At 39.6% G+C, this 21,522-nt stretch overlaps 1 protein-coding gene across 1 annotated transcript in view; it reads right to left on the bottom strand.

Annotated features, from left to right (window-relative positions):
- Nucleotides 1-19,860, bottom strand: part of SLCO4C1 (solute carrier organic anion transporter family member 4C1) — an 87,609-nt gene extending 67,749 nt beyond the window's left edge. Inside the window, exons 1-2 of the mRNA XM_005889797.3 lie at nt 19,495-19,860; nt 14,262-14,525 (exon numbers count right to left, since the gene is read on the bottom strand). Of these exons, the coding sequence (XP_005889859.2) occupies nt 14,262-14,525; nt 19,495-19,816 (586 nt within the window). The 5' untranslated portion in view covers nt 19,817-19,860. The remainder of the gene's footprint in view (nt 1-14,261; nt 14,526-19,494) is intronic.
- Nucleotides 19,861-21,522: the final 1,662 nt, after the last annotated feature.

Raw genomic sequence — 21,522 nt, forward strand, 5'->3', positions numbered from 1 at the left:
GAAGTGCAAGTCAATAAAAAACAAGTAGGCCAGTAGTATGAGATATATGCCTATAGTTACTTGCACCTTTCAAATTTATTTTCATCTACCATTTCATTTAAAAACAAAATGTCCAACTTTCACATGTCTAATTTTATGATTTGTTCCCTTGTAGCTCAGCTAGTAAAGAATCTGCCTGCAACGGTGGAAACCCAAGTTCAATCCTGGGTCTGGAAGATCCCCTGGAGAAGGAAATGGCAACCCACCGCAGTATTCTTGCCTGGAGAATCCCCTGGACACAGGGGCCTGGTAGGCTACAGTCCACAGGGTCACAGAGTCAGACACGTCTGAGCAACTAAACCACCACCACCACAGTAGTAACATACTTTATGATGAGGAGTTCAGGTTGCACAGTGATCCTAATCCTGTTTATGTCTAATATACCAGCACTGAGGAGCAAACCAATGGTTGCTTTTCAAAAGAATAATGTAGGCAAAAAAGCTTAGCCTTACTAAAAAAAACCCAGGGGTCCTCCCTATGAAGACTTGCCAGAGGCTTCCTATATCTTCCCAGTCTGCCATCAGTTCAGTTCAGTCACTCTGTCGTATCTGACTCTTTACGACCCCATGGACTGCAACACACCAGGCCTCCCTGCCCATCACCAAATGCTGAAGCTTACTCAAACTCAGGCCCATCGCATCGGTGATGCCATCCAATCATCTCATCCTCTGTCGCCCCTTCTCCTCCTGCCTTCAATCTTTCTCAGCATCAGGGTCTTTTCTAAGGAATCAGTTCTTCCCATCAGGTGGCCAAAGTATTTGGAGCTTCAGCTTCAGGTATGGCCAACAGGTATGGACAATATTTATGACAGTGTTCTTTGGACAGTCTGCCATAAACAGTCATAAACATTGTCCATACCTGCTGCAAGAACTTTATCACGTTCCAGAACTCAGAAGGCCTTTGAGCAATACAGGTCAATTAAAATAGACTGTGGAGTAGATAAAACCATGGCCCCACTCGCTGTTAATAGCACTGAATGGATTAAGGTGACCCCAAGCAAAATACATCCCATGCCATTTGTTTTAAAACCTACTTGTTTTAATGACCTGAACTTCAAGCAAATACTTTTAATTGGAAAATAAGGCTCAGGGAAAAGTGCCAAAGGGTTTGACTCTTCCTTACTCTGATAAGCCTAACTAAGTCCAAAGAGACAAGACACAATGCAAAACTTAGAGTGTGATTATTGGCACATAAACCTGAATCATGTGAAATGATTTTCTTGGGCTCCAAAATCACTGCAGATGGTGACTGAAGCCATGAAATTAAAAGACACTTGCTCCTTGGAAGAAAAGCCATGACAAAACTAGAAACCATATTAAAAAGCAGAGACATTATTTTGCCGACAAAGGTCTGTATAGTCAAAACTATGGTTTTTCCAGTAGTCATATATGGATGTGAGTTGGACCATAAACAAGGCTGAGCGCTGAAGAATTGATGCTTTTGAACCGTGGTGCTGGAGAAGACTTTTGAGAGTCACCTGGACTGCAAGGAGATCAAACCAGTCAATCCTGAAGGAAATCAATCCTGAATAATCATTGAAGGGCCTGATGCTGAAGCTGAAGCTCCAATACTTTGGCCACCTGATCCAAGAGCTGACTCACTGGAAAAGACCCTGATGCTGGGAAAGATTGAAGGCAGGAGGAGAAGGGGACGACAGAGAACAAGATGGTTGGATGGCATCACCGACTCAATGGACATGAGTTTGAGAAAGCTCTGGGAGATGGTGAAGGACAGGAAAGCCTGGCGTGCTGCAGTCCATGGGGTCACAGAGAGTTGGACACGACTGAGGGACTAAACAATAACAATACCTGAATCAATTAGTTTCTGAACCATCTACACTATTAAATGAACCATTAGCCTCTTCTAGGAGAGATTGTGACTGAATAAATATTAAAATGACCCTCAGTTCCCTAATTTTTATAGGCAAGAAACAGGCTAATACAACTTTTAAGCATCCAAATATAGCCAGGGATAATTATAAAACAGGACCAACAGAGAAAAATGAATTGTAAAGCCCCTCCCAAGAAGCTGGAGGAGAGTTTACTCAAGGAACAAGCATGACAGCTTCCCAGTGGGATTTCAGGATTTCTCTGAAACAGTGACTCCTGGCGTGCAGTCAACATTGCAGTCTATGGGGTTGCAAAGAATCAGACAGGTCTGAACAACTAAACAATGAACAACAAATTTCTGTTTTTAAAATGTAAACAGAATGTTAACTGCAAATACAAAGAAGAGCCAAATAAATAATACAAATATAAAGAGTCATATCAACTCAAGATGTATCACAGATTTAAATGGAAAATGGAAAACTATAAACAGACTGGCTCCAAATTGGGAAAGGAGGACGTCAAGGCTGTATACTGCCACCCTGTTTATTTAACTTATACGCAGAGTATATCATGTGAAATGCCAGGCTGGATGAAGCTCAAGCTGGAATCAAGACTGCCAGGAGAAGTATCAATAACATCAGATATGCAGATGATACCACCCTAATGGCAGAAAGCAAAGAGGAACTAAAGAGTCTTTTGATGAAAGTGAAAGAGGAGAGTGAAAAAGGTGGAATAAAATTCAACATTCAAAAAAATAAGATCATGACATCTGGTCCCATTACTTCATGGCAAATAGAAGGGGAAGCAATGGAAACAGAGACAGACTATTTTCTTGGGCTCCAAAAGCACTGCAGTTGGTGACTGCAGCCATGAAATTAAGACAGTTGCTCCTTAGAAGAAAAATTATGACCAACCTAGACAGCATATTAAAAACCACAGACATTACTTTGCTGACAAAGGTCCCTCTAGTCAAAGCTATGGTTTTTACAGTAGTCACGGATGGATGTGAGAGCTGGACTATATAAACAGCTGAGCGCCAAAGAATTGATGCTTCAGAACTGTGGTGTTGGAGAAGACTCCTGAGAGTCCCTTATACTGCAAGGAGATCCAACCAGTCCATCCTAAAAGAAATAAGTCCTGAATATTCATTGGAAGGACTGATGAAGCTTCAGTACTTTGGCCACCTGATGCAAAGAACTGACTCCTTAGAAAAGACCCTGATGCTGGGAAAGATTGAAGGCAGGAGGAGAAGGGGATGACAGAGGATGAGATGGTTGGATGGCATCACCAACTCAATGGACATGAGTTTGAGTGAACTCCGAGAGTTGGCGATGTACAGGGAAGCCTGGCGTGCTGCAGTCCATGGGGTTGCAGAGTCAGACACAACTGAGCAACTGAACTGAACTGAACTGATAAACTTTTTGAAGAAAAGAAATAGAAAACCTTTGAGATCAAGGACTAGGAAACGAGTTCTTAGGCTTGACAACAAAAGGAAAAAGAGAGACACTGAATTTCACTCAAATTAAAATTTTTTGCTCTGTGAAAATCTCTGTTAACGATGTTGAAAAGGATAAGCTACAGACAAGATGAGAATATTTGCAACCTACCTATGTGACAAAGATCTAGTACTTGAAATACATAAGTAACTTTCAAAACTCTACAAAAAAAAAAAAACAATCTAGTTAGAACATGGGCAAAAAATAAAAAAGATATTACATGAAGGACAAACAGATGGCAAAAGAGCACAAGCAAAGATGCTCAACATCATTAGCCATTAGGGAAATGCAGATTACAAGCATAACAAGATTTCACTACAACCTATCAAAATGGGTAAAATAAAAAATACTGAGGGGGAATTCCCTAGTGGTCCAGTGGCTAGGACTCCATGCTCCCAATTCAGGGGGCCTGGTTTCCATCTTTTTTCAGGAACTAGATCCCACATGCCCCAATTAAAGAGCTCACATGCTGCAACTAAAAATTACCGCATGTCACAACAAAGATTGAATATCTCATGTGCAGCAAATAAGATCCAGCACAGCCAAATAAATAAAAATAAATACTAAAAAAAAAAAAACTTTTAAAGTAATGACAGCAAGAAATGTTGGCAAGGACGTAGATAAACTGGATCATTCATACATTGCCAATGGTACTGTCACTCTGGAAAACAGTAATAAACTAAGCAGAGAACTATCATACGACGCATCAGATTTACTCCGAGGTGTCCATCCCAGAGAATGAAAAGTATGTTCATCCGTATACAAATGCTTATAACTTAACTTGGGATAGCCAAAAAACTAAGATCAACTCAAATGCCCTTTAGCAGATAAATGGTTGAACAAAACATGGTAAATCCATACCATGAAAAACTTATTAATTAGCAATAAAAAGGAAAGAGTAATTAATAAACTCAACCCTGATGAGTCTTTACAGAATTATTCTGAATGAAAAAAGTCAATTTCAAAATGTTAAGAACTGTATAACTACCAAAGTATAGTACAATTTTTAAACATAAAAATGTTATGAGATGCTTTATTATGGAAAAGTTTTAAAATGTAATTATTTAGCTCTGTGAGAATGGTTAATATATATAATTGAATATGGTACAAGAACAAGAATGCTCATACATTGTAAACTATGAAAAATATTATACTAACTCTATAAGAGACATACACAATAAAAATATTAAGACAATCCCAAAGTTGCTCTCTTGAGGAAAGAATAATAATGAATTTTCTTCCCCTCTTTCTACTGTCTAGTTTTACTCAAACTGTCTGCCATGACCAATAGAACTTTTCTAACCAGAAAAATAAAATGCATTAATAAAAATCACAACAAAGGAGGGTCAGTTAAATAGATTATCTATAAAATGAAACAATATAAAAGCATAAATATTCTTCGTTTTGTCTTTTTAATATTTACAATATCCCACATATATTCTAAGTTAAAGAATAGATACCCATAAGTTCAAAATATTGTTTCCTTAGAATGTGCATTGGTATATATATGTGAAAATGTGATAAAAAGATATATGAATATGTATAAAGGTTAGTAAGAAGGTATGAGAATATATTAATGACTCAGTTCAGTTCAGTTGCTCAGTAGTGTCTGACTCTTTGCCACCCCATGGACTGCAGCACACCAGGCTTCCCTGTCCATCACCAACTCCTGGAGCTTACTCAAATTCATGTCCATCGAGTCAGTGATACCATCCAGCCATCCAATGACTATGGATGGATCCAATGACTATGGTATTAATGACTATGTACTGTAAAAGTGCAATTCTGCATAACTACTTGTGAATACACATATGAATATGTATATACATTAAAAGGCTGAACTACTGATAGTGTGCTATCTAGGATGTGTTATCATGCAGACTTACTTCCTTTTATTCCATATATTCTAGTTTTTCCCCTTTTATATCATTTTTTTTAAATTTTTCTATCTTCTGATTGGCTGCCAAAGGGACATATCATATTCAAAATTAGGAAAAATTTAAAACTATTTAGAAAGAGGTACCTTGGCTATTTAAAAGGCAATATTTTAGTATGTTATACTGAGTAGCCCCAATTAATTTAGCTACGGCAAATCAAGTTTCGCCAGACTTTTGGATATGCTGATATCAAATGGCACTTACAAAAACATATGTATCAGACTGAAAGATTTTTAGTTGTCCATATTGTAACTACCATTGATAATAACTAAAACAAACCAAGAAAGGCAGTTTTTTACATTAAAATAGCTGTTAATTAGCATGAACAGAATTTTTATTCATTACTATTATTTGATGAGAACTTACCAATACCAGGCACTGCCTTAGCACTGTGTGTAATTTCCTATGAAGTAGCAGTTACTACTACCATCATGATTTATAGTTGAAAAAAACCTGTGCAGGATCACACAGCTCTATCATCCAGTGCTCGAGCAAAAATTTAAACTGTTTTGTCTGACCTTAATATCCCTGTTATACTACTGATACTTTCATTCAATGTAATGTGCTAATACCACTAAAATAAAAGAAAAAATACAGTAAAACACACTGGCTAATTTGTGCATTTTTAAGAACTAGTGACCAAGAAAATTGAATTTCCTCATTTTTTTCTCACCACAATTTTTACCAACCATTCTGAGGAAGCTACAAAAAGCATTGCTTAATCATTACCTCCCATATATTACATCTGGTTAGACACAACTATGCCTATGGTCCGCTTGAATGCCCTACCAGACATTTCCTTTTATTTCACACATGAAGATAACTAAGGGTAATCACTATTACAGTCTATCCAAAAACATCTGACATTTTGGTATCACTTTAGAAGTACAGTAGATAGTGAAATCAATATTTTAGCAAGCAATTTAAGATGAAAGCCAAAAATTTAATATCAATGCATTTCGCTTCTATTTCTGAATATGCTTCTCATTTTAGCTTCCTTTTTCATGTTGCAAATTTTTAAGATACCAAATCTTACCCATAAAAGTCATTTATGGCAAATAATCTTTGATAACTTATAATTCTTTCCAACTCAGTGGCCAAAAGAAGGGAAAATTATTCTTTATGGAGTAATTTCGGGTTCCATAAGGCCAAGCTAATAGAAAATGTGAACAGAGAATCCCAGACTGCCTTTATCTGCCGTAACCTACTCTTACTGCCTTCTGTGAAAGGACAAGGCATCAGACTCCTAACATGCCTCTTCTGAAGGGGTCCAGTCATTCATTTATATGTCTGATAACAAACATTTCTCGAGGTACCTACTATGCATCATATGCTGTTATAGGTGCTGGCCATAATGAAGTTTCTAAATCCAATAATCTGGAGGAGAAAATGTAAAGTGAATAGTGGAAGCAGGGTAAAAGGGACAAGCATATCCATGGAGTTCTTTGGTCAATAAGTTCAGAACCATACATTTCATATACCCTAACCAAAGAGTCACACAATGCATTCACTTTTACAGTGATACAATAAGGCACGTCTTCAGCATTCATCTTTTCTCAAACTCATTGAACTAGAGGAATCCATGCTTAACATATCCCTGATACCATCAGAAACTCGGCTTGGCAGATCATATTTTGGTAAATGTAGCAACATTACTGTCTCTTGTTCAAGACCACGAACTTTAAAATTTGTATCTGTCTGCAAACTATAACTGTGGGCAGAATTGAGTTTGTGCTAACATCTCATTGACACATGCCTCCCTACTTATTTTTCTCTGTGAGTTTCCTCTATTTCAGAAGTTAGGTCATGTGAATTTCAACAAAACTGGCTACATTAAAGTAGGTAGTATTTCCTTATGCTTGTGAAACTCCTGTTTTAAAGGAAAATATAAAGCAATAATCCTGAAATGAAAAGAAACATTTATTTCTATGTCCACAGTTGATACTACTAAATAAGGAAATTCTAAACTGGACACGTATTTCCCAAAATGGACTTCTAAAATAACCAGGGTAATTTTTAAAAACATAAATTCCTGAGTTTCACTTCTTGAATTAGAATTAGGATCTCCACAGGGCATTAAATAAGGGTACCAACCGTCTAGGATAATTCATATTATCAAGACCGTGAACTTTAAAATGTGTATATGTCTGCAAACTATAACTGTGAGCAGAATTGAGTTTGTGCTATTATCTCATTGACACATGCCTCCCTACTTATTTTTCTCTGTGAGTTTCTTCTATTTCAGAAGTGAGGTCATGTGAATTTCAACAAAACTGGCTACATTAAGGTAGGTAATCTGGGAAACAGTAAAAACAGTGATGTTAAAAACAATGATAGGTTCTTCTACAGCACTGAATACCCCTAAAGTTAGCTCTAGCTCTTTTACTGTTGTATATTAAATTTAAAGATCATTTTAAATAATTCACTTTATTACACTACTATATATTTTAACCTGAGAAACCACCTGCCCTCTTTATTGCATTATAGTAAAATTTAAATCTAAGAAAAATCAAAGTGATTTTCATAAGAAAGAAGCAATATAAAGAAGGAGGAACACCCAGAGACCAAGCAAAATTAAAGCGTCCTGTATTTCACTGAAAAACTCTAAGATTTTTGGCCCTCTGTCTTTTCCATTCTAGGCAAGAATTCCATATTCAAAAAAAAAAAAAGCTTTAAGAACACAAGACAAAGACAAAACAGTAATTAAAAATTAAGTCCAATCTTGAGTCCTGCTCTAATCATTTTCCTAATTTAACGTTTTTAGTTAGTCAGCCTGTGCAACTAAAGTCCTTTGATGCAAAATGCTCCCTGAAATACCATTTCTAAAACATTAGAAATTTAGTGATTAAGCAAATGGGAAGTGTTGAGAGCTATATATATATATATATTTTTTTTTTAGAGAAAAGGATATGAAAGAGAAACAAGAAAACAATACAACTTAAGAAAATGTATCCAACTATTGATCAATAGAGAAAAACAGCTTTACTGGATTTAGTAATTAGTTCTCTATAATTCTTAAGTGTTTACAAATGACTCCTGTCACAAAGTCTCAAAGACAAGAAAAGATTATTTTATTTACCAGCATTAAATTAACACTCATCCAAAGGAAATTAAAAAGTGTTTGGATGAAGACAAAATGTTATGTGGCAAAGTTTTGATTATTTATTGCATTTTAACAATATTTAAAAGCTATATTAAAATATGTTATGTTGTGTTGTTGGTCTGACCCAGGTCTTGTGCACAGCAGGCAGACACTTTACTGTCTGAGCCACCAGGGAAGCCAAAAATACAGCAAAAATGAGTGGCGAATATGATTTACTTGAAAATGGTTTATGACATTATTCTATTCTCAGGTTAACATATAAAGAAATTAGCCCTTAGAAGCATTTATTTCCCTAAAATTAATTCTTCCTTTTTTGTGTGTTTGTCTTTCCTTTTTTTTTGAAATTAATTCTTCCTTTTTTCTTGTGTTTGTCCAATAACAACAAGTAAAACTTCTCTTTGATAAATGTTATTTTTTCCATTCAAAGTTAGATAATTGCCTCTAACCCTTCAGTTCAGTTCAGTTCAGTTCTAACCCTTATGTCTCCACTAAAATTTTCTTTAAGAAAATAATTTCCCAAACCTACTTAAATTTATTTTTTATAGAATAGAAAATTCAAGCTGTTTCCAAACACTTTTCTTCCTTTTTTGCTAATTCTTAACCTCCTTTTGTGTTATTCTCACACCTGTGGAAATTATACATGCTTATCATATTTCATATTTTGTTTTCTTCTACTTACCAATTATATTACATTACTTTAATCTCCTCTTACAGAGAGTATTTCATCCAAACTGCTGTTTGGTTTCCCTCAAGTTCAAAACAATACCAACAAAAAAAGCATACAAAGGAATATATTCATTTTCTCAATGTTGGTTTCAAATTAACTTAAAATGACATGTATGATTCAAATAATATGATTTCTTAATGGTATACTCTTTAGGTTATTTATTTAAAATTACCTAAGAGGATTATACATTTCCTTCTAATTTATTTCCAAAAGCTTTCAAATTCATTTGTTTTCCTTTTCTCACTTAAATCTCCAGTTTTTTTTCAACATTCTCCTTAGAGTTGGATAAATAACTCAGATTTGTGGTTACACGATCCTGTATTTACAAAAGTGGATTAATTCACTTGAGCAGACAAGTTAGTGCAGACCATTAAAACTGGCTATCTGTTACAGATGGCCCAAAAGCACACAAAAGGATGGTCAACAACACTAACTAGTATACAGATGCAAATTAAATCTACAATGAGGTATTACCACTCGCAGTTCAGAATAGTCATCATCAACAAATTTACAAACAATAAATACTGGAGAGGGTGTGGAGAAAAGGGAACCCTCCTACACTGTTCACGGCAATGTAAATTGGTAAAGCCACTATGGAGAACATGGAGGTTCCTTAAGAAACTAACAACAGAACTACCATATAATCCAGCAATCCTACTTCTGGACGTATCTATGGAGAAAACTATAATTCAAAAATAGACATCTACTCCAATGGTCATAGCAACACTGTTTACAATAGAAAGGACATGGAAGCAACCTAAATGTCCATTGACAGAGGAATGGATAAAGATGTGGTACGTGTGTACAATGGAATATTACTCAGCCACAAAAAAGAACAAAATAACACCATTTGCAACAACATGGATGGACCTAGATACTGTCATACTGAGTGAAGTAAGTCAGAGAAAGAAATATCATTTGATATTACTTACTTGTGGAATCTAAAAAATGGTACAGATGAGCCTATTTACAAAACAGAAATAGTCACAGATGTAGAAAACAAACTTATGGTTACCAAGGGGCTTCTCTGACAAATCAGTTGGTAAAGAATCCACCCGCAATGAGGGAGAACTGGATTAGATCCCTGGGTTGGGAAGATCCCCTGGAGAAGGGAAAGGCTACCCACTCCAGTATTCTGGCCTGGAGAATTCCATGGGCTGTATAGTTCATGGGGTTGCAAAGAGTCAGACACAACTGAGCAACTTTCACAAGGGAGAAGGGGGAAGGGATAAGTTTGGAGACTGGAACCGACATATACACACTGCTATATATAAAATAGGTAACTAATAAGGACCTACTGTATAGCACAGGAAACTCTATTCAATATTCTGTAATGACCTATGTGGTAAAAGAATCTAAAAAAGAGTGGATATATGTAGATGTGGGATTCTCTGGTGGCTCAGACAGTGAAGAATCTGCTGACAGGAGACCTGGGTTCAATCCCTGGGTCAGAAAGACCCCCAGAGAAGGGAATGGCAACCCACTCCAGTATTCTTGCTTGGAGAATTCCATGGGTAAAGGAGCCTGGCGGGCTATAGTCCATGGGGTCGCAAAGAGTCAGACACACTGAAAACTCACACACACACATACATGCTCCACTTTGCTGTACAGCAGAAACTAACACAACATTGCAAATCAACTTTAATAAAAATTAAAATAAAACTGGCTATATGAACTTAGGGAAGAAATGGCATAATTTCTTAAAAATGTTGTAATTATTTTATATACTTAATTAACCACCAGTAATAAATAAAAAATTTTAAAAACCTAAACAAAGCATAAAAACTAGTATTAATTTTAGCTGTTATTGACCACCTATGAAATCACCAGAAATTCACTTCACCTATTTTCCTAGGGGGTGTGTGTGTGTGTGTGTGTGTGTGTGTGTGTGTGCGTGTTAGTCACTCAGTTGTATCTGACTTTTTGCAACCCCATGGATTGTAGCCCGCCAGGCTCCTCTGTCCATGGAATTCTTCAGGCAAGAATACTCCAGTGGGTTGCCATTTCCTTCTCCAGGGGATCTTCTCATTCCAGGGATAGAATCCAGGTCTTCTGAATTGCAGGTGGATTCTTTACCATCTGAGACACAAGGGAAGCCCTGTCCTAAGGTTCTTCATGGTAAAAGAAGGGATTCACAACTTCTAACATTCTTTCTATTTGCAAGTGTCCAGTTTCCTTTACATATATAATGTAATTTCAACCCTGAGTTTTTTATCTGTTACATTGTAAACACCTCCACTTACACACAAACACAGCCCAGTGACATTTCTATTAAGGAAAAGTTTCAGGAAAAAAAGAATGTAAAAATTTCAAAATAGCAACCAGGCATTTTTCATATATTGACTGCGGAAGAGTAACTGGTATATTCTTTCCTAAAAGTCAGTGTGACATTACCTATCAAAAATTAGAATAAGGAAGCCCTTCTAACCAGTGTTTTCATTTCTAGGAATGAAGACTAAAGAATGACTTGAACATTTACATAAACATTCATGTCTACAGAGATATATTGCAACACTGGATATATAGTATGCAGTTCATACTTAAGTCCAAACCTGAATTCTTGATTTGCACTCCCAATTCTGTTCTACCCAGTCTTCCACACGAGAGTAAATGGCTCTAGTTGGCCAAACCAAATATGAAGGAGTCATTATCCATTCTTTCTTCACAATCAATCCACTATAAAGACCCATCTCTTTTTCCTCCAAAGCAGATTGAAAATCAATCACTCCTCTAAATTTCTACTGTTACCAATCCCACCCCAACCACCTTTATTGCTCACCTGACCTATAGTGAAAATCTCCTGGGTGATTTTCTCACAAATACTCTTGTCCCTCAGAACAACAGACGCCAAATGATCATTTAAAAACATAAATAAGATCATGTAATCCCCTGTGTAAAACTCTCTCATGAATTCCCATTGCATTTAAAGACAAATCCAAATGACTCACGCTGTGGTCTGCCTGCCTCTCAAGTTTATCTCAGCTACTTTCTCCCTACCTTTGAGAATGCTGGCCAAAATTGACACTTCCTAAAATCTACCAAGCTGTCTCCTGCTCCAAAGCCTGCAATCATTTTTTCTCCTGCCTGGAAATCATCTTTCAGGACTGGCTCCTCATTATCCAGTTTTTATCACAATAGCCTTCCCTTGCCCATGTATTTTCCCTTGTGTGCACTATTACTTCATACTATTTCTTCCCTTATACACTCACCTCAATAGTGTTTGTTGCTTTATTTTGTATTTCCTCCCACTAGTATATACAATCCAGAGGGCATGAAACTGTTTCACTGCTATTATTTCGGCATCAGGTAGAGTCCATATCAATAAATATTCATCATACCAATGGCAGAATAAGGGCAAACTGAATTTTTATTTTTATTTTCCATAGAGAAATTGTTATTTAAATTATTAGTAAATTTAGAGTAAAAAATTTACAGCTCCTCCAATTCCTCTACCTAATCTACTTCAACTAAAATCATGGAAAACATCAACATGAATGTGGTGAAAACTTGCATGATATACAATAATGTACTGAAAGTTTATAATCTGGTTTCAAGAACCTTTTTGGCTTCATCTCTGGCCACACACTTCTTAATTTGTGGCAATTTCCCTTTGGGAAATAGAAATTATTCAAACTGGCTGTGACACAACGGGTGTATGGAAGAGAGGAAGCAAAGAAGATGGCTGAGGACAGATCAGGCTTTTGCACTTGGAGCAGGTGTTTATATTTTAGTTCAAAGAGTTAAAGTTGTATTTTTTTTTTTTAACAAAGTCTGTATACTTTAAGAACAGTAGGGTATCTGATCAACTGGAAAAATGAGGGATTAAAATCCGGACAAAGATCACCACCTAAAGGCTATCAATACAATACTGTTTTTGCTATCACAGAATCAGTTTTGTATTTCTTGTGACAGACAAAAATTCAGCTTTTCCCTTACCATTAGGATATCAAAGATACTATGCGAAATCCTGCATGTCTTATTTATAAAACTACTCCCAGAGAAAGTATGTGCAGTTGAGCTAATAAAATTTTATGGAATCTTAGATAATATACTAGAACCCAGTAACTGTTCTTTCTATAGATAACACATTCACCTTATCTCATTCATTTCAAGCTTTATCACCTTTTTAATATATCTTCTCTTGATCCATATACTTGCAAATTCTATTTTTACTTCTAAAATGAAGTTTGCTTACTTAGTATGTACATCCCTAAAACCACACTGTATGATATATATACTTTGTTATTGAAAATACTGTCCTATTGTCAGTCTACAACTGGGAAATAGATCTTGGGAAATGTTAACACCTTAATATGAATCTTCAATATAATACAAATATAAAAATCTTAACTTTTTGAAAATAATGACTGTCATGCAGCAGGCCCCAGTTCCCCTTTCTTCTTACTATAAGCCTTTTTTTCATTTACCTAACCTCTGAAAGCTTCTGATTTTGTGGCTCTCTGATTTTATTTCAATATTTGCTATTAAAAGTCTCAGGAAGGACAAAAATGTCTACTTTCATTTGTACATTTCTCGGGTTCTCCCATAATTGGTTTTCCATTAAAAAAAGATACTTTGGGGGAAAAAAGGAGAAGGAATATAAATAATCAAACTTCCTTTTTCTGAGCCTTTAAATAATGTACTGAGCAGAGCAACACTTTAGGTAACTAAGTTCTGCGTCTCTAAATCAGAGTCAAAAGTGAAACTGGTTTCAGTACTCAGAAAAGGCCCTACTCCTGTAAGTTTCACCTCTCATTCTCAAATCAGGAGTCAACAGGTCCAGGGTGCAGAGCTGTAAGCACAGCAAACAGAACTAAGGGGAAAAACTAGATCTTAAAGCCCCAGCGAAGCCACACCACCAGCAAAGCAAAAAGGTCATGTTTTTTTTTAAGGAAGATTGTGTATAATATGGGGAATGAGTATTAGAAGATTAAAAGCTTGGAGATCCACTGAAGCAATGAACAATGCACAATCTGTCTCAATAATCTCCTACTCCACACAAATCACATCGTAACAAAGCAGTGAACACTGGAAGACAGCTAAGCCCTTACCCTAAATACCATACAAGTGAGGTGCAGTACAGAGCCAATACAACTTCTTAAAACAAGCAAGAAGGGAACAGAAACTTACCTTCATAAAGAGACCCAAATTGGTATTTTCCACTAAAAAATTTGGGCAGTGAAAACACAAGCGCTCCCAGCCCTAACATAAAGGATGCAAACGCAAGCCATCTGGGTTTGTGTCCTCTTTCACCAATGAACGATACAAATAAAGACAGCAAACAGAAGGCAATGTCATAGCTTGATGATATCAAGCCGGTCAGGGAACTCTGCAGTTCATAGCGCTTCTCGATAGTGGAAATGCTAATATTTACTAGGCCATTCACCACAATACCTAAAAGAGAAAAGAGTAAATTTATGTGCATTATTACAACTTTACCATATAGAGTATGATAATTAACATGACATTACTAAAGTTTGTTCCTTTCTATTGATATTTTTAAATGTCCAATTTTAAAAATCTCAACGTTTCAAAACTAAGCAAGCCAAACATATTTCCTTTACAAATCAATTCTCTTTTAAATTATACATTTGTAAATTTTCAGTCATTAAGTAAAGTTGATGTTTATCACATACTGAATTACAGCTAACCATGTTTCTTTAAATACAAAAGAGACTGGTAAAGTCTCATGAAGCTGATTCATTAGAGAGTTTCCAGGTATAGTATATTCCCATGGGCCTCACTTGGAAGACTACAAAACATATAGGTGATTGAGAGGTTAAAAGCTAAAACTGTTCAAATTACTCAATCCTTGACTTAGTCTTATGAAAGGTGCAATTGAGTTCTCAAACCTCTGTCTTCTTCTAGCACTCTTAGAGTCATTAACGTCATCATTTAAAAGTTTCTGGGACAAAAACAAACAAACTAAAAGTCTATTTCAATTACTAGCATTCTAAATCATAGGCAACGTGACAGAAAATAACAACTTACACTTCATCTGCTCATTATAACTGTGATTAAAGAATATAAGATAAACAAGAAAAAGCTGAAAATTCAAATCTGACTAACAACAAAAATGTCTAATTAGGATACTGATTATACAGAAGTTTAGATATTACTATGTTGCTGCTGCTGCTAAGAAGCTTCAGTTGTGTCCGACTCTGTGCAACCCCATAGACGGCAGCCCACCAGGCTCCCCCGTCCCTGGGATTCTCCAGGCAAGAACACTGGAGTGAGTTGCCATTTCCTTCTCCAATGCATGAAAGTAAAAAAATTACTCAGCCATTAAAAAGAATACATTTGAATCAGTTCTAATGAGGTGGATGAAACTGGAGCCTATTATACAGAGTGAAGTAAGCCAGAAGGAAAAACACCAATACAGTATACTAACGCATATATATGGAATTTAGAAAGATGGTAACAATAACCCGGTGTACGAGACAGCAAAAGAGACACTGATGTATAGAACAGTCTTATGGACTCTGTGGGAGAGGGAGAGGGTGGAAAGATTTGGGAGAATGGCATTGAAACATGTAAAATATCATGTAAGAAACGAGTTGCCAATCCAGGTTCGATGCACGATACTGGATGCTTGGGGCTAGTGCACTGGGATGACCCAGAGGGATGGTATGGGGAGGGAGGAGGGAGGAGGGTTCAGGATGGGGAACACATGCATACCTGTGGCGGATTCATTTTGATATTTGGCAAAACTAATACAATTATGTAAAGTTTAAAAATAAAATAAAATTTTTTTTAAAAAGTGAAAGTGAAGTCTCAGTCATGTCCGACTCTTAGTGACCCCATGGACTGCAGTCCACCAGACTCCTCCATCCATGGGATTTTCCAGGCAAGAGTACTGGAGTGGGGTGCCATTGCCTTCTCCAAGATATTACTATAAAGTGAAAATAAAAAACCATCTAATCAAATTACAAAGTTTCAAACTGATTATTCTTTTTACTTAAGAGGCTACCATGAATTGTTTTCAATCATTAATTAATATAAAGAGTACATCCAAGATATTATCTCTGTAATCTCTTCAAATTTTGCTTTATCAAGACTGTAACTGGGAATATATTGCAAGAAACTTCTTAAAAATTTTAAAAGTCCTAACATGATTTTTACTTTCATATCAATTTAATAAATCTATACAGCAATTTATAGCTCTTGATGTTTTAAGATATAATTTCTAAATAGCTAGGAATGACAGATTTATAAGGGGGATAGCTTAGTCGGTAAAGAATCTGCCTGCATGGCAGGAGACCTGGGTTCGATTCCTGGGTCAGGAAGATCCCCTGGAGAAGGAAATGGCAATCCACTCCAGTATTCTTGCCTGGAAAATCCCAAGGATAGACGAGCCTGGCAGGCTATAGTCAATGGGGTCACAAGAATCAACAAGACTTGGTGACTAAACCACCACCATCAAGGTTGTCTGAGAATCTGAAAAGTTCCCATCTAAAATCAACTTCCCAACACCCTTGCCATACTGATTAAAAATCAGTCATTAGAATTATTGTTTTTACAGTAAAAAAAAATTTCTGAGAAAGTAAATTTGTAGACTCTTACGGAAAGACAGCATTTTAAGCCTAGGATCCCAAAGTAAATTCTACACTACATAAACTCCAAGAACTTTGCTTTTTTAAAAAAAGAAATCTCATGAAAGGCTGCATACTATGTCCACTGTAAATGCAAGAAGCTAGGAGGTACATTAGGAAATTAAGTGCTAAGAGAGAGTGAGTAAATGAGTGAAGTCGCTCAGTCGTGTCCGACTCTACGACCCCATGGACTGTGGCCTACAAGGCTCCTCTGTCCATGGAATTTTCCAGGCAAGAGTACTGGAGTGGGTTGCCATTTCCTTCTCCAGGGGATCTTCCCAGACCAAGGATAGAACCTGGGTCTCCCGCACTGCAGGAAGACACTTTATAGTCTGAGCCACCAGGAAAGCCAGTGCTAAGAGAAATACTGTTTATTTTTGATAAGTGGCTGGGTTAAGTAAATTCATTTGACAAGCTTTGGGTCTTTTTTCACCGATCACCTATTATAATACTGTATCTTGGAAATGGTATTCCCAAGAATCAAGATTGAGAAACATGATAATGTTTTCAGTCATTCAAACTTAAGCTGAAATAAGAATTTATGGAATCATTTTCATCTCAGATTACACTTCTGAAGTTGGAGATTTCTAGATAGGGTAACTCCAGGCTAAACTTGACACATTTCTCTAAGAATTTCAATTACATTTGATAATAATTTTAAACAATATTTTATATTAAACATAAAATGATATATTCTGGAATAATATTGCAGTTTCAGAATATGTCTTAAAACACAAGATAAATTTTTACTTGTGAATGAGTCGGACACGGCTGAGCAACTGAACTAATTTCTTTGAACTTTACATTTGACCTTAAGACACTTGGTAATCACTGATTTTGGACAACTAAGGTTAAGATGCTGAGAGAGGGCCAACTTTGGTTGGGACAAGAAAGGTGGAAAAGGAAGCAACTCAAGCACAAAACTGTCCTTCCGAGAAGAGCTGCAGCTGCTTCGCAATCAACAAATATTTACTCAGCACCTAACCTGTGCAAGCAACACTGAGCTGCTTTAAGACAGTGGGGCAGGAATAGGAACAGGTAGAATATATTTCGATTCAGTCTTCTGTTAATCTTAAAAAAGAGCTATTTCAAACCCATTTTTTTTTCCGATTACATTTCTTTACATCAGTACTTAATTGCCTTTACAAAAGTTTTAAACTGTGACTCCCCCCCAGAAAAAAATCTACATACTATCAAATCCCAGCTAACTTATTGCATGTCCTTGAAGATGTGCCATTTCAATGTCGCCCTAGCATAAGTTCCATTTCTTTCATTCTCTGCATGCCTTCCTTCGTGAGAATCACTGTCTCTCTGCCTCACTACCTACCCCTCCAATAGAGACTTAGATTGCAACTTCCTGAGGGTATAAACCTGGGCTTTTATCAGTAACTCCTGCTGCTGCTGCTGCTGCTAAGTCGCTTCAGTCGTGTCCGACTCTGTGCGACCCCATAGACGCCAGCCCACCAGGCTCCACCATCCCTGGGATTCTCCAGGCAAGAGTACTGGAGTGGGTTACCATTTCCTTCTTCAATGCATGAAAGTGAAAAGTGAAAGTGAAGTCGCTCAGTCGTGTCCGACTCTTAGCGACCCCATGGACTGCAGCCTACCAGGCTCCTCCGTCCATGGGATTCTCCAGGCAAAGAATCCAACCCACTCCAGGAGTGGGTTGCCAGTGCCTTCTCCATCAGTAACTCCTAAGAGAATCTAAGAGAGATCCGTGAACAAACAGATACGGGGTTTGAAGTGCCTTAACAGTTCCCTTGTGGCTCAGCTGGTAAAGAATCTGCCAGCAATGCGGGAAACCTGGGTTCAATTTCTGGGTTGGGAAGATCCCTGGAGAAGGGAAAGGCTACCCACTCCAGTATTCTGATATGAAGAATTCCACGGACTTCGACTTCTCAGTCCATGGGGGTCGCAAAGACCGAGTGCCTTTCTCTTCACTTACAGGACTTCCCTGATGGCTCAGACGGTAAGGCGTGTGTCTACAATGTGGGAGACCCAGGTTCGATCCCTGGGTCGGGAAGATCCGCTGGAGAAGGAAATGGCACTCCAGTAGCACTCCAGTACTACTGCCTGGAAAACCCCATGGACAGAGGAGCCTGGTAGACTACAGTCCATGGGAAAGAGTTGGACACGACTGAGTGACTTGACTTACACTTACCAGTTAATAACGCCTGAAGCCTCTGCAGGTTTATATTCCCTAGACTCACGAGAACATCCAATGCTCTCCAATTACACTCACAAAAACCTGAATGCATAGATCTGACCAATCCTATGTATGTCCAAAAAGTTTCTCCTTGGCGAACCGCCCTACCTTCAGGTGCACATTTATCCACTCTCTTCCAGAAGCGATGTAAAGACAAATCCCTTTAATAAGTTGTTTTTTTGTTTGTTTGTTTGTTTTTTGTTGTTGTTTTTTAGCAAAATGCATGCTTTTTGCACCCAGTTCCCGAAGGAGGGCTCCCCTCATTTCCACCTTCTCTGCAGGAAATTGCTAGGCTGGAGGTAGAACACTTAGAAGAGAAAGAGCTTGCCTGGCAAGTTTTCAATGTTTCGCTGTAAGAGAAGCTAAAAATGCAGAAGCGTGAACCTGGTTGGGTGGCGTCTGTGCGAGCGCTTGCCAGCCCCGAGCCCGGGGACCACCCGCCTCAGGCGCGCAGACCCCCTCATCCCCGGGGCTGGCGGCGCACCTGCCCCCCCTCCTCCTCGCCGGCGCCCCTCGACGCCCCCGGCTCTCCCACCTCCTTCCCGAAGCCGGCGCCGGTCCTCACCTTGCGTGAGGGCCAGGAGGCAGTAGTGAAACAGAAAGCCCCCGGGCGTGTTGCAGCGCTGGAGAGCCCGGGGTTGGAAGCTGCCCCAGCCGCAGGGCCCCTCCTCATACTCAGACAGCGACTCGAGCTCAGAGGCGCCGGGAACCCCCGAGAGCTGAGGCGGCTCCAGGGGCTCCTGAGGCGCGGGCGGCGGCGGCGAGCCCGCGGCCGGGGTGGGCAGGACGGAGATGTCGATGGAAGGCGACGACGCACAGACGCGGCGCGGGGTGTCTGGGCTGGAGGAGACGAAAGCCGGGTTCTCGATGCCTTTGCAGCTCTTCATGATCCGGGCGCGTCCTCCCGACTCCCCGGGGCTGCCGGAGCCGCAAAAAAAAAAAAAACAACAATAATAAAAAATAAATAAAAAATACACCAAGGTTCCGCTGGGGCTCCTCCTCCGGGCAGGTGGCAGCGCCCCCGCGCGGGGCGAGTCCCCGCCTCCCCGGCGTCCCTCTCAGGGGCTCTGTCTCCGCCGCCGCCGCCGCCGTCGTCGTCGCCGGGAGCTTCCTCAGCTAGCTGGCGGCCGTCGGCCTCGCCCACCTGTGGCCGCCCGCGCGGAGGGACTCCACGCCTCCCGGGCGTCCCTCTCAAGGGCTCCCGGGCGTCCCTCTCAAGGGCTCCCCGGCGTCGTCACCCGGAGCCTCCTCCGCGAGCTGGCGGCCGCCGATCGCGGGCGTCCGGCCCCGCGGCGGTGCGGTCGGCCCTCGGCCTCGCCCGCCCGCGAGGAGAGAGTCCCCGCCTCCCGGGCGTCCGCCTCAGGGGCTCTCTCGTCGTCGTCGTCGACGGGAGCCTCCTCAGCGAGCCGGCGGCCGCCGGCCCCGCGGCGGTGCGGTCGGCCCTCGGCCTCGCCCGCCTGTGGCCGCCCGCGCGGGGCGAGTCCCCGCCTCCCCGGCGTCCCCCTCAGGGGCTCTCTCGTCGCGCGGCCCGTCAGCCTCCTCAGGAGCCTGAGAGGGGGCCCCCGGTTCCCCCCGCGCCCCTTCCCAGGGACTGGGAACCAACAAGAAACACACCTGCTTCAGGAGAAAATTCCAGAAACTCTTCAGCGGCCTTCTACCCTTGAACCAGTCGCTCAGTCGTGTCCCCCTCTTTGCGACCCCATGGGCTGTATAGCCCACCAGGTTTCTCCGTCCATGGAATTTTCCAGGCAAGACTTCGGGAGTGGGTCTCCATTCTCCAGGGCATCTTCCCGACCCAGGGATCGAACCCGGGTCTCTTGCTTTGCGGGCAGACACTTTACCTGCTGAGCCACCCGGGAAGCCTGCCTTTGCCGCTTAGCGAATCAGGCTTCGCCTGGACTCCCAAGGATCTGAGCCGCCACAGGTACAGTATTTTGGATTCCGTGAGCATCCTGCTAAAAGACTTTGTACCTGTCATCCTCCCTAGAAAGGGAAATACCTACCAGCCCTCACCACTACAGCCATTGGCATGATAACCACCTTTTTTGTAGCTTTCACTTCCCCCAAAGTGAAGGAATACAAATTAGGAAACTTTAAAGCCATGTATATATATAATATTCTTTCTGCTGTACATTGCATACCTTCAGATGAACAATGCTGATAGCAGTGTAAATAATTTCTATCTGTGGAATAAATAAGAATAACACCTTGAACAACCGAATACCATTATGCTAATTGTAGTTACAGTTCATTCATTCATCCTTTCATTCATTCAACAAAACACATTTATTTTCCGGACTCCAAATACTGTTTTAAGCCCTGGTGGTGAAAAAGTGCGCAAAAACGGACAAATACCCCTAGGCTTACTGTGCTTACATTCTGATAGAAGACGGACAATAAGTAATAAATATGCAGTGCGTGTGTTCTCAGACATATGTGACTGTCATCCTGTGGACTGTGGGATTGACCCTATGGACTGTAAGATTTTCCTCGACAAGAATATTGGAGTGGGTTGCCATTTCCTTGGCCAGAGGATCTTCCTGACTCAAGGATGGAACCTGCAGCCCCTGTCTCCTGCACTGCAAGTGGGTTC

This window comes from Bos mutus, chromosome 7, assembly GCF_027580195.1.
Source record: "Bos mutus isolate GX-2022 chromosome 7, NWIPB_WYAK_1.1, whole genome shotgun sequence".
NCBI classification, from domain to species: domain Eukaryota; kingdom Metazoa; phylum Chordata; class Mammalia; order Artiodactyla; family Bovidae; genus Bos; species Bos mutus.